The sequence below is a fragment of the Rhamphochromis longiceps genome, linkage group LG10 (assembly GCF_057381845.1).
Source record: "Rhamphochromis longiceps isolate RC_006_pf linkage group LG10, R_longiceps_female_GT1.1, whole genome shotgun sequence".
Classification (NCBI taxonomy): Eukaryota; Metazoa; Chordata; class Actinopteri; order Cichliformes; family Cichlidae; genus Rhamphochromis; species Rhamphochromis longiceps.
The window spans coordinates 1,621,236-1,635,787 of NC_140566.1; the positions used below are offsets into that span (position 1 = coordinate 1,621,236).

The window sequence follows — 14,552 nt, forward strand, 5'->3', positions numbered from 1 at the left end:
ACCTGTTTGTATTCTGACATATATGGATTAGCTGTTAGCATCTGGGAACACTGAGTCTGATGGAAATCATTTGCTTTGCAGAAATGTGATCATAGAGAAAACGTTAGGAAAACTGAATTTCTATATTTTCCAGTGGTTTAGTGATTTAGTGCCACTGTCAGTGTTAACCCTCTCCAGGCAGGCGTTGCAGATTTACAACAGTTTATAACGAACAACCTGATTACCCCACATACATATTTTATGAGTTTTGTTTACTCAGAAGTACCACTGCAGGACTTGGTTGTGCATTAGCAACAAAAAGTCTAATTTGAGCCTGAGAGGGTTAAAGGGAAAGTCAGAAGGTCGTCATCAGGATTCGTTTATTTTCATCTGATATCTGTACAAACATTCAGAGCAGCCATTCAGTCAAGAGCCAGACCAGCGGCTGCTGTTCCTAAAGGGTCGACCAGCTTGACAAATGGGACTGTGGGTATTGTAGGTATACTGCAGCATGGCTGATCCAGCCCAGTTGGAGCACCCAGGGATGTGCACATCAGCTATGTGTGTAATATGTTCCTTACATCAAACATGTTTCATTTGACTACACAAAGCAGCAGATATCCTCTCATTTGGTGTCTGACCCCGTTTAAAGTAGAAGAGGTGTGGTACTGCAGGTGTGAGCGATTTACTCTGTCATCTCGTTTGCATGCACCTGTTTGTGTGTGTGTAGCTACTCCGTGTAATTTGCCTTCCTCCACACTGTGGTCGGCACTTTCTCACTTCTCCACACACAAATCATTCACAAAGCTGCTTCCACACCTCTGCTTCTTGTGTGGGAGCGATGAATGCAGATGCTACCCACACACATGGGCGTGTGCATAAATAGCCTCAGTTCACGCTGCAGTGGAAACATCAGCTCTAAATATGGAATCGTGGGATTAAAAATAGCACCATCATCCAGTCTTTGCAGGCCAAGCATAAGCTCATGTTTAATTCAGAAAACTCTGGTATTCATAACTCACACTTGCTTCACCCGTGACACTGAACCCACTGTGGTGCTTAACAAGCACACTGCAGTAACACTGTTTCATTGTCAATTTGCATTTCATCCTTGTTAGTAAGCATGCAAATCAAATTAATCCCTCATCCCAGCGGGGACGTCACTGACACAGTTTGAGATGAAGTTACAGTCTCAAGGCCCGGTGGGAAGCGAGGAGTGATCATCATAGCTGGCTGTGGGGTAATGACGTCTGCTCCAAAGACAGCAAGCATGGCCACTTCCTGCCATGTTCTTGACACGTGTTCCTGAATCATTTACTCCTTCACTGACGTTGCTGAGCCCACCGACATCTCTTATTCATTCCATGAGGGCAGGAGGGCACCTCGTGTTTTCCCTCGAACATGTGTCAGCTTCTTTAATCGCATAATAACACATGCAGAGATATGCATTAATGCAGACTCTGACAGCTGAAGGTCAGCCGGCTCCACAGGGCTAAAAACATCCATGAAGTCCAAAGTAGAGGAGAGGAAGAGCATCGCTCAAGCCAGCCAACCGAAGTGCAGGTCTTAAAAGTTAGCAAATAATAATTTCACACGTGTTGCGTGTTAAACAATAAACCACACTTCCATGTTTAACTTCGATCATTTAATTTTGCTGTATGCTGTACCTCAAAGATCGATTCTTGCACATCTGTTCAAAAATATCTTATAAAATGTGACTGTGTGGGTCTGTAGGAAGCAGCTACACGTCAGCCAGTAGGTGATAGTTCTGCAGGTCAGGTCAAAACATCCTTGAACACAACCTCAGACACAGAGCCAGGATGAACTCCAGGCTGTTGGTTGGACTTTTATGGGATTTGTTGGAGACGGGATGAATTCTAATAATAAAGCGTCTTATTGCGACTTTTGTCTATATAAATAAAATTGAATTGAACTAATAACATGTTCATACAGCTTATTTTAGCCGATTTAAAAATGGGGCTTTGGGCAGCCTGTTGCAGAAACACATCATTTGCTCCTGTTTCTTTCTGTGGAATGACAACAGTGTTTTTGCACCAACGATGTGATTCTTGTTGGTGCAAGCTGAGAGTCGGGCATTTCAACATCGTGTGCAGTGTATTCATAAAAATGTAGGAAACTACAGAGAGGACACAGAAGAAATGGAGGGCTCGTCTTCTGCAGATAAACAGTATCTGAGAGTCATAATCTGAAAGCATAGGAAGACTTATCTGCTCCTTTAACGTGATCAGAAATGTTCTCAGTCTGAAAGGAAACAAAGTCCACCAAACACCAAACGAATCATTCATCACACCGCACAGTAACAGCTTCCCACTGCAAGCACAGTGCAGGATGGAAATCCTCACATGATTATTAAACAAACACATATTTGTTAATAGATGAACAAACCTGGTTGTGTGTTATCTCATTTAAACAGGGCTGTGACAATGCTGCTGTAAAACGCTCATTTACTCCTTTTAAAGTTGTGGAGGGAATATTAGGCTCATCACTGCCTTTGTTCAGCAAACTGGATCAAAGTGTCAGAAACTAAAACAAATAAAGTTTAGGGTTTCAAAATGACAACACTGACGTGTCACTTACAGAGCAGTCGGTGTATTTCTGGCACAAAGAGTTTAAAACCCTCCATCTCTGTTTCCTGTGTCATAGCAGAAGAAAAGCATGATGATGTTGGATATGACTGTCATATAAATACACTGCATTTACTTCTTCTTCTGTTAGTCACGGAGCCTTTACAATGACAGCGGATGAAAACTGAACAGCTCTCTGCCTTAAGTGAACTTGTGATGGAGCAGTCAGCTGTTTTTGCCTCAGTTGCTCAAACATCACAGAGTTATTTGTAGTTTTTAATCCTTTTGTACTCGCAGCTCCTCCTGTCCTGTAATGTTAGAAGAAGCATCTGCGACACACAAAATGGTAAAGTGAGGAACATGTAACATGTGAACTGATGAGCAGAGTCGAATTCAGTGCTCAAAAGCAAACATATTGTCTTTGACAGCCTCGCAGATACATCCAGGATGACCTTAAAAATGACGATGTCATCGTGTTTGGATGAAGGTGACCGTGCCTCGGCAGCGTGAGCCGGGTCAGGACGGCGGGTGGTCGGCAGAGGGAAGTGAGAGACTCACAGAGGCGACAGACTGTAAACAGCTGTGGTTTACGTATTCTGATAAAAACTCTCGGCTCCATTTGAGATGAAAGATCTGCTTTCTTTCCTTTTTTTTATTCTAAGCTTTATTTTAGTCTTAATCATCAGACCTGACTGCTCTATGCAATCGACCTTTTTGTGGAAAACACACACTTTGCTTCACATATAGTAACATCTGTTATTTTTGTCGGCTGTTCCTTATTCCAGTTAAGCAGGGACATTTGTGGCATCCGATGTCAGAAAGGCCACGTGTCTTGCAGAACGAGTCGTCATATTCAACAGAGTCTAAGAGGAATCAAATATGATAGTGATCGTCCCCACAGCAAACCTGTCGTGTCCTGATTCGAGTGACTGCCAAGATTCCACTTTTTCCATCCATCCGTTCTCTTCCGCTTATCCTGGTCAGGGTCGCGGGGGCCGGAGCCTATCGCAGCTGTCTGAGGGCGAGAGGCGGGGTCCAGCCTGGACAGGGCGCCAGTCTGTCACAGGGGTGTCACACAGACAACCATTCACGCTCACATTCAAACCTGTGGGCAATTTAGAGTTTCCAATGAACCTAAGGCCACTAACTGGTGTCTTTGTGGGAGGAAGGCGGAGGACCCGGGGAGAACCCACGCCGCCGTGCTGCCGTGCCGCCACGTCTTAGATTTCATTCACAGAAACTATTTCAGGTCTTTATTGAAAGCTCTTTGTGTTTTCAACTTGTTGGCATTCATCAATGCTCTAAAAGAATATGATGCTTCTTACAGCGTTCGACTGCAAAGACTAATTTAAAGTTTGGAGATCAAAGCTCTGTGAGGTTCACAGAAAACCAGCAAAGAAACAAACAGAATGACAAACAGGATTTTTATGTATTTCTACAGCAGTGAACTTATTCTGATGATCTTTCTGTATTTGTATGAAATGGATGTGCCGACAGTTTGGAGGCTGTGAACCTGAACTTGCCCCGTGTGTCGTCCTCTGTGAGTGTAAGTGGGCAAAGTGCAGATGGAAATTCCAGCGCTGCTAGAATGGTTCCCTTTTCCTGTCTACGCCCCTGTGTTTCCTGCCTGCTGTATATGACTAGGTGTGTTGACTTTGAGACCAGAACATCAGACTTTGGGGTACATATTTGTCTGACTGTGGGAAAGGGTGTTGGTTTCTTTGGGTCGTTCGCCAACTAAACACTGAATCTCCACTTGGAGCTCGCTCGGACTCCTGACGTCGAATCAGATAGTGAGGTCTAACTGTGGTTTAGCCTAATTAAAGGCCTCCCAGACAACGTCTCAAGTCTTCTTTTGTCACAAAAGCAGCGTGTACTTACTCCTTGTGCTTGTACAGCCTTGTCATAGACCCGTCCACTGGCGCCATTAGCAGTCATGTGAGGGAGCTGCCCTTTCTAATAAGCATCTGTGCAGAGATGACCTTTTGGTGAAGGTGTCCTCACTTCCCGGGAAGTTAAATATATATATATATATATCTTTTCTACAGAATGCACAGCACGGATGGAGACCTGTGATGTGTCAGCGTGTCTGTAAACCAATCTCGGGGCTGCAAAATTACTTTGGGAACAGTCTTACAGGGCCCTGCATCACTGCACCTGAACAATACAGTGGTTCATTCACGGATCAGCTCCTGCCTTCTCTCGCTGTGATGAAAATCAAGTCTTTGTAAGCAAAGATGAGGCGTGTGGAACTAGATAGGATGTAGGTTTATTTCAAAATAAAATCGTTTAAATGCCTTCGATCTGACTCATCCTTTGGTGAACAAAGCCAGGTGACATTTTATTATAAGGTTTACAAAATACGCTGCTGCTGAATGATGTAGCAGGCGGGCTAATGATGGGTCTATAGCACAGTAAGTGGATTCATTTACAAGCAGAGATGGTTCACAGAAAGCAGCAACAAGAATCAAAGGACTATGCTCATACAATAGTTTCGATTGCAGAAGCGAAATGTGAATAAAAACAGAATGTGATGACTTTCAGACTTTAATGAGAATAACAAACGTGTCAAACGTCTGATCTGAGAGAATGAACCCTTTTCTGTAAAGTAACAGCTGATTTTGATGTTAGCAACGTGGGAAGGAGGAACAAAAGCAGGAAACTGAAAGGAGTTTCTCAGACGTGACGATGGGCAGAGGTTCATCAGTCTGTACAAACTGTTTTCTGTTTCTGGAACAATTATGAATCCTGTAACTATCTCATCATCTACAGTGCACGATGATTCAGCACACCTGGAGAAATATCGGTGTGTGAGGGACAAGGCTGAAAGTCAATACTGGACGACCGCGATCAGGCTGAACTGCATGATTCTGTAAAACAGTCATGATTCGGTCCTGCAAATCGCTGCATGGGCTCAGAAGCACTTCTGGAAGTCTGCAAACACAGTTCAAAGGTACAGGCAGGTTTTAGAGCAACATGTGCTCCCATCTACACAACAGCGTGGTGCTGACCTGCCTGCTAACCCAGAGAGGAGACCTGGTTGAGCAGCTTTAATCCCACATCACCGTGGAGGAATCAGCATTACTGTCCTTGAAGCCCAGCAGCTGGTCTCCTCAGCTCCCAGATGTTTGCAGGCTGTGGTTAAAAGAAGAGGGGACGCTACGCAGCAGTAAACATCTCCCCGGACCAACTTTCAAATTCAAAATGATCTTCTTTCTTAAAATGTTGATTTTCTCCATTCAAACCTTTGACGTGGTTTGTGGGATCTACTGGGGATAAAATCCGGGTTTGAGAGATTTTCAAATCAATCCACACTTTTCTTTAAATTTACATTCCTCACAATTTCTTTGGCATTGAGTTTGTGTACTACTGTAAGCCCCGGGTCCGTCTGTCAGGTTGATTTGTTGCAGCAGAATGCAGTTAAAGTCTGGTGTCTGCGCTCCAGCAGCCTCTCCCCACAAATACGACACACATGGAAATGAGCAAGTGATGAGCAAACAGACACGTCGGCGCGCGTTCTGCAGGTTAAACAGATTGACAGCGAGTCTCACAGGGTTTCCTCCATTTCTGTGACACCAACACTATTAACATTTTGCCAAGCAGCACAAAACTGAAGCCTTAATAACTAAACACTCACTTGTCTTTTTAATAAAGATTTTTCCTCCTAAAATATTTGAATCCTTGTATTAAAGTTACAAACAAACTACGTTACAGATTAATATCTGCAACTCCAGCCAGAACCGATCCTTGCACCGAACATTAAAGCACTATTTAAACACACACAGATTCTTGCTCTAGTTTACGCGCAGCCTCTAAATATCAGTCGAGGCGCTGCCGCAGTGCGAGCTGTCCTCAGATTCACACAGCGAGACGAAGCAAACGCCGTGAACACACATGGCCGTGGCGTTACAGACACACAGAGACGCACAGACGTGTGTGTGAATAGGTTTATTTGATTTACAGACCTGTACATTTTTCCATCATCCACCCACGGGAGCATCACATTCCAGCTCTAAAAGAATACCCTTTGACTTCTCGGACACGTGTACTGACGTCCTCTAAAAATAAAAATAACTTCTGTTTTTTGTTTTTTTCTCTTCTGCTCAACGTGAGTTTATTTGTACAGACTCTTGTATGACAAGAAGCATTTCCTCGAGACATCACTTCAGTGATTGTTAACATACATTTACGACAGATAAAAGGACGGACTGGTGCTAAATCAACTGAATTTTGGCAACGTGAAACTCGATCCATGGCTCGTCTGATCAGAGCGGAAGTTCCTACGGATGACAGACGACGACACGCCAGCGCCGAGAGGCCGGGCCGTCGATGGTGCGAGGCGGTGGCTCAAAGAAATCCCTGATCATTAAATGTGCAAAAATGGTTTTGAATCTACAAATAAAAACACATAAATGAGCTTAATATAAATTGCATCCTTACAATGAGACTAATGTGTCTTAAAAACAACCCGTTGCATTTATTTCTGTGTCTACACGTGGGACACGTCCAATCGTAATCCAGCTAATGCAAAAGGGGCGTGTGTTGTTTCAGTATGACAGGAAAAGGTTTCCAACCCAGTGACACATGGCTCAGTCTATTATACTGCAGCCTTAAATTTCCCTTTATAGAATATTCTTCAATATGTAACAAACAAATAAATACATTGCATCCAAGCCATCATTTACAATATATTAAAATCGCTGCATGGTATAGCTTTATATATATATCTCTACTGTAGGTATTCAAAAAGTCCTCTGATAACATTACAAAGGAAAAGAAGATCAATAAATGGAAGGTAAGAAGCTTAGTTCGTTAAGAAGATGGAGGTGGTGTAAACACATCGGGTGGGACAGAATCACATTCAGAGAGCTCCACGCAGTTGGAGGAAGAAGCTAAAGCTAATGATCTGGCAGCAAGGACACAGCCCACACAGCACCCCCACACAGCCAGTGAGTCATGCTCACACATCAATGCTACAAGAACAACCTCGGAGTCTCCTTTTGTTCCTCAGCTACGGTCAGTGCATCCTCTGCCTTCTGTGGTTCCTTCCAGGTCTGCAAAGTGCATCTTTCCCCCTTAAAACCTGGGATCCCATTAGTGGCTCTGAGGTTTCACAATAATCACTTTCACCCTTCACCATCGCTTGTGTTATGTGCAAGCTACATGCTATAGCTTCCCTCACTGACAATTGTTGTTTTGTTTTCTTCGCGAGAGATGTGTACCCATGGAAACGGCAGGCAGAAATGAAGCTCTTTCAGCTCTTTAGGGGGATTCCTCATTCATCAGTTTGCAACGATACGAGCTCGCGTTTCCTGTTCCTGTCTGGGATTTTGATTCCCCTCGCTAATAAACTGATGCAATGGGATATCTGCAGTTGGAGAGGAAGGGCCTCTTTTCACAATGCCTGCTATTGTAACCGCTGATGATTGGACTGCGATCCACCATTAAGAGCGACTCGGTCCCTGTGTGGGTGGGTGGTGTGTCCAGAAATTCAAAACCAACCATCAGAGAGCGACCTCTTTAAAGGGAAGCCGAGCTCACTGATAAGGCAGTGTGGAACAAAAAGGTTGGTTTCTTCTAAATGTTCTTAGTATTGCTTCTCGTGTACATAAACAGTCAAAAGACTAGCATGACATTGACTTTTGGAAAAAGCATGAATAGAATAAATTATAAATATAAATTATATAAACTATACATATCCAGTGTCCACTTTAAATTGCCCAGACTGCATCATCACGGTTAGGAAACAATCATAGGCAGTAACCTCCAGCTTCAAATCCGACATAAACAGAAAACGACACAAACAATCCGAACATAACGAGTTCTCATCCAAGTGGAAACGCACGCGGGGCTCAAAGAAACATCTGCAGGTGTGAAAGCTCCGACTTTAAGGCTCGTTCACTGACCTTTCCCAAAGCAACACATTTTTGGCTCTAGCTTGTTTACATGCACGGCAAAACTTTCACTGTGAAAATACTGGATTTATGGTGTAAACACTGAATTTGCTGTTTCTGCTGTTACTGCGGCGAGACTGTGATGAGTAATGCGACATCAGTCACTTGTTTAAAGAGATAAACAACGCCTGCACCGCTGCTGCGTTTTCCTGCAGCTGCTTTAGCTTCAGCAGAGCATGCGTGGCTTAGTCGAATGCATGTAAACATAGCTAGTGATGAGGGCTGTTGGCGGTCAGTGCAAATCCGAAGGAATGTAATGATGCGATGGCACTTGTTGCAGATCGACAGCCGATAAGAGACAGACAGGCAGACAGACAGGGCAGGTTCGTGGTCAGCATTCAGTAGTTTAGCATCAGGAGGGCTTACGGCGGTCTTGGCCTGCAAAAGTTCAGAGGATCCTCACAGAGGCGAGGAGGACACGATCCAAGTGGAGGGTGGGTTGAGCACCTTCTCACCGGGCTGTGGTTTAGAAGGAGGGGCAAGACGCTCCCTCTTTCCAGTCACCTCAGCGAGGCTGTAAAAAAACAGAGAGCAGCAGGAGCCAAGAGGAGGAGGATGATGATGATCTTGGGGAGGATGACTGGGAGCATAAAGAAGCCTTTCTTTTATCGCCGTCTAGTCATCCTTTGTCAGGTTTGGTTGTGCATTCAGGTAGCTCCTCATTTGCTCGTCACCTGAGAGGAAGAGAGAAAAAGCTGCAGTTAGAGCCTGGCCGCACCACGGGGAATTCTCCTGTAATTAACGCTGAGGTCGAAAGCTCCCGGGCCATCTGGTGCGACCCTTCACACCAGGACCAGCCTATGACCTAAATATGCCAGCGCTTTACGCTTTGTCTAACGCAGATCCTCCCCAGTCTGCAAGCTATAAGCCACAGCAACACGCGGCCGCTGCTTCTCCAGATGCAGCCGTATATTCGATGTTGATGGTGCCTCGGTTTCTATGGCAAACATGCCATCGGCATACGCAAAGACTAATGAGGGAGGGGTTTGTTGAGGGTAAAACACGGTCATAACACGAGGCGATTAAATGAGGAAGTGATTGAACGAAGAGGCCGGTGTGACAAGCCAATCTAACTTCTAGCTGCTGATACAACCACAAACAAAGCGAATGGAGAAGGCGTGGCACCAGAGGGGGGACTTCACACCAGCTGGAGATTAGACCTTTAAGCTTTCACGGTGCCACACTTGTGATCCCTTCAGATTGGATGAGTGAGGGATGGCAGAGTGTCCCGCTGCTTGTTGTGGTCATTTACGTTGCCCTGGTCGCTCCAGTGCACGTGCTAATGCTGCTGCTACAATGGGATTATTGTGAGAGAGCTCAGCAGAGTGAGTTTCTGAGCGTCTCTCAGTGAAACACACACAGGTGTATATAGTGCACATGTAGACACACACACTGAGAGCAGCCGGGGTAATTAGCATAAACAAGAGGATTAAGGGATTTTTGTTTTGCATATGCAGATCCAGTCCTCTCTGGGATGAAGCATTTTTCAACTGTTAGTTCCAGTTGTTGCTGTAAACTCTGAATTGTTTATGAGACAGACTTGAAATTAAAATACCCAAACGCTAGTGTGATCGAGAGATAATTAGAGTTGTGAATGCTTTGATATTGTGGGACTGGCCTGCCTCCTCACAGCTAAACAATTACTGTGCTGGCTTCTGCAGCAAAGTGGAGGACTGAGTGATTTGGCAAGCAAACAAAGACTAATCAAACCAACATGCAGCAGTTTTTGGAAGCAAAAACATGTCGGCTGACACGGCTGCAGATGTGATGGAGGAGCGACGAAACCAGACTGAAGGCCAAAGACAATAAAGAAGACACGGCATTCACAATGTCATGAAACAGGAGCAATGCAATAAAAGCTATACGAGTCCCACCACAGCCTGCCTCTATACTTCCCGTGTGTGCATATGCATGTGTGTGTGTTCATAAGCATGTGTGTGTGTGTGTATATGCATGTGTGTGTGCGGTCTGCGGTTGCGGCACGGTGACCCCAGCGAGCTCTGCTGACTGAGGACTCTGAGCCTTTGTTGAATGATAAGAGGAGGAAGAAGGAAAGTTTGTGCCTGCAGCTGTATAAACAGTTGTAACAGTTAAAGTTTGGACAGCAGTGATTAAGTCAGAGTTTTGCCTCATGATTTAAATTTCAGGAGAGTTGCAGTTACTGAATAAATGAGCGTGAAGGTCCGCTGTCAGATCACACGGCGATCTTTTGACGGCCCCCGGCTCGGGGACGTCCTCGAGGTATTGTGCGGCGGGGTGGAGGAAACCTGGTCAGCAGAGGCCAGTTCCTCTTGCACATGAAGTTAATTGGATCTTGGTGTATCTCATCTCCGTCTGGGATTGCTTCGCCGGAGATTAATAGCTCGCGATGTATAACAGCTTAAGCGATTACTGCCTCCCTTCATCCTCATTTATTCAGCAGAAGTGTCTTTTCTCTCCTCACACCAGCTTCCACTTCTTGATGGATTCAGACACTTTTCAAATTAAAATATTCTCCCTAAACTTTTCCAGCGCTTTATAATTTCCTATTTGTCGGCCTGTTTCTATTTGTCGGCCTGTTTCTATTTGTCGGCCTGTTTCTGTTTGTTGCCCTGTTTCTGTTTGTCGGCCTGTTTCTGTTTGTTGCCCTGTTTCTGTTTGTCGGCCTGTTTCTGTTTGTTGCCCTGTTTCTATTTGTCGGCCTGTTTCTGTTTGTCGCCCTGTTTCTATTTGTCGGCCTGTTTCTATTTGTCGGCCTGTTTCTGTTTGTTGCCCTGTTTCTGTTTGTTGCCCTGTTTCTATTTGTCGCCCTGTTTCTATTTGTCGCCCTGTTTCTATTTGTTGCCCTGTTTCTATTTGACGGCCTGTTTCTATTTGTCGCCCTGTTTCTATTTGTCGGCCTGTTTCTATTTGTCGGCCTGTTTCTATTTGTTGGCCTGTTTCTATTTGACGGCCTGTTTCTATTTGACGGCCTGTTTCTATTTCTTGCCCTGTTTCTATTTGTCGGCCTGTTTCTATTTGTCGGCCTGTTTCTATTTGTCGGCCTGTTTCTATTTGTTGCCCTGTTTCTATTTGACGGCCTGTTTCTATTTGTCGGCCTGTTTCTATTTGTCGGCCTGTTTCTATTTGTTGCCCTGTTTCTATTTGACGGCCTGTTTCTATTTGTCGGCCTGTTTCTATTTGTTGCCCTGTTTCTATTTGTCGGCCTGTTTCTATTTGTTGCCCTGTTTCTATTTGTCGGCCTGTTTCTATTTGTTGGCCTGTTTCTATTTGACGGCCTGTTTCTATTTGTCGGCCTGTTTCTATTTCTTGCCCTGTTTCTATTTGACGGCCTGTTTCTATTTGTCGGCCTGTTTCTATTTGTTGCCCTGTTTCTATTTGACGGCCTGTTTCTATTTGTTGGCCTGTTTCTATTTGACGGCCTGTTTCTATTTGTCGGCCTGTTTCTATTTCTTGCCCTGTTTCTATTTGACGGCCTGTTTCTATTTGTCGGCCTGTTTCTATTTGTTGCCCTGTTTCTATTTGACGGCCTGTTTCTATTTGTCGGCCTGTTTCTATTTGTCGGCCTGTTTCTATTTGTTGCCCTGTTTCTATTTGACGGCCTGTTTCTATTTGTCGGCCTGTTTCTATTTGTTGCCCTGTTTCTATTTGAACGCCTGTTTCTATTTGTCGGCCTGTTTCTATTTGTTGCCCTGTTTCTATTTGAACGCCTGTTTCTATTTGTCGGCCTGTTTCTATTTGTCGGCCTGTTTCTATTTGTTGCCCTGTTTCTATTTGAACGCCTGTTTCTATTTGTCGGCCTGTTTCTATTTGTTGCCCTGTTTCTATTTGAACGCCTGTTTCTATTTGTCGGCCTGTTTCTATTTGTTGCCCTGTTTCTATTTGTTGCCCTGTTTCTATTTGACGGCCTGTTTCTATTTGTTGCCCTGTTTCTATTTGTCGGCCTGTTTCTATTTGTTGGCCTGTTTCTATTTGTTGCCCTGTTTCTATTTGAACGCCTGTTTCTATTTCTTGCCCTGTTTCTATTTGACGGCCTGTTTCTATTTGTCGGCCTGTTTCTATTTGACGGCCTGTTTCTATTTGTCGGCCTGTTTCTATTTGACGGCCTGTTTCTATTTGAACGCCTGTTTCTATTTCTTGCCCTGTTTCTATTTGACGGCCTGTTTCTATTTGTCGGCCTGTTTCTATTTGACGGCCTGTTTCTATTTGTCGGCCTGTTTCTATTTGACGGCCTGTTTCTATTTGTCGGCCTGTTTCTATTTGTTGCCCTGTTTCTATTTGAACGCCTGTTTCTATTTGTCGGCCTGTTTCTATTTGTTGCCCTGTTTCTATTTGTTGCCCTGTTTCTATTTGACGGCCTGTTTCTATTTGTCGCCCTGTTTCTATTTGTCGGCCTGTTTCTATTTGTTGGCCTGTTTCTATTTGTTGCCCTGTTTCTATTTGAACGCCTGTTTCTATTTCTTGCCCTGTTTCTATTTGACGGCCTGTTTCTATTTGTCGGCCTGTTTCTATTTGAACGCCTGTTTCTATTTGTTGCCCTGTTTCTATTTGTCGCCCTGTTTCTATTTGAACGCCTGTTTCTATTTGTCGGCCTGTTTCTATTTGTTGCCCTGTTTCTATTTGTTGCCCTGTTTCTATTTGACGGCCTGTTTCTATTTGTCGCCCTGTTTCTATTTGTCGGCCTGTTTCTATTTGTCGGCCTGTTTCTATTTGTTGGCCTGTTTCTATTTGTTGCCCTGTTTCTATTTGACGGCCTGTTTCTATTTCTTGCCCTGTTTCTATTTGACGGCCTGTTTCTATTTGTCGGCCTGTTTCTATTTGTTGCCCTGTTTCTATTTGACGGCCTGTTTCTATTTGTCGGCCTGTTTCTATTTGTTGCCCTGTTTCTATTTGACGGCCTGTTTCTATTTGTCGCCCTGTTTCTATTTGTCGCCCTGTTTCTATTTGTTGCCCTGTTTCTATTTGTTGCCCTGTTTCTATTTGTCGGCCTGTTTCTATTTGTTGCCCTGTTTCTATTTGACGGCTGTACACAGCGGTCAAAGTGAGCGTGAACACGTGTCATCGCTGAGCAGGTAATCTGTTTTCTGTATTGATCTTGAATCAGACCCAAGGGAGGAAATGCTACCTGCCATTGACTGGATTACCCTGCACATCAAATCTGTTGAGAATCAATTACCTGGAACGATGTGGTTGTACTGCAGAAATGTCACAGGCAGACTCAACTCTGACCTCATGCAGCTGTAATCACTGTTCTCTATAATTAGCACCGTTTGACAGCAGGAACGAAATGCTTTGGTTGCTGCGTGTGACAGAGAAGTGATGAGGCCCTCAGGCCGAGAGCACCGAAACACAATATGCACGGCGGCGGAGCCTTTCGTGTCACCTGTCATTAGCTATGCACGCTAATCTCACCCTGCCAATGGGAATGACGCTGCAGGACCTACAGGACAGCACTGGTGTTTCGATATTTTGCAGCCCATTAAATACAAATTGTATGCCCCTATGTTTCTGCAGAATATATTCTGAAGCATTCTGCAAATTTTGAGATTGATTTTCTGCCTTCAAGGCTCCCATCCATCAGTGCTCCATGCAAATCTGCTTCCCAAGCTCTCACCTGTAATAGGTAATCCATCACAGTAAACATTTGGTTGCTGTGAGTGATGCTATGCCGTACGGTGGTGCAGCTTTCAGTGTTAACTGTTGAAAACATTCTTATTCTCAAGGCGAATATTTACACTGTTGTTTGCACAGTTTCTGTTGTCGTCAAAGGAGGCTTTTACACTTTTCTGACTTGGTGTTATACGAGCAAACCTGAACTGAGCGGTGCCACCAGCGTAGCGTCTCGTCGGTTGTAATCTTTGAATTTTAATTTCTATGTTTATTTCGGAAAATGTGCAGGATGAGCAGAGGACAACTTTTCCTACATACAGATAATCAGGTTTTCTCAGGTAGATCATTCTTTCTACCGTCTGTGTGAAGTCGCACTCTCAGACAAATTTTCCATCTAATCGACCGTTGCTCTCAAATACTACAGCCAGCTGCAACTTTGGCCCAT

The 14,552-nt window shown here is 44.3% G+C and overlaps 1 protein-coding gene across 2 annotated transcripts in view; it reads right to left on the reverse strand.

The window, feature by feature from the left end:
* Positions 1-6,497: 6,497 nt before the first annotated feature.
* Positions 6,498-14,552, reverse strand: part of spns2 (SPNS lysolipid transporter 2, sphingosine-1-phosphate) — a 57,406-nt gene continuing 49,351 nt past the window's right edge. For both annotated transcript variants that reach the window (XM_085419805.1, XM_085419806.1), the window contains exon 13: positions 6,498-9,192. In XM_085419805.1, coding sequence (XP_085275931.1) covers positions 9,178-9,192 — 15 coding nt within the window. In that variant the 3' untranslated portion in view covers positions 6,498-9,177. The remainder of the gene's footprint in view (positions 9,193-14,552) is intronic.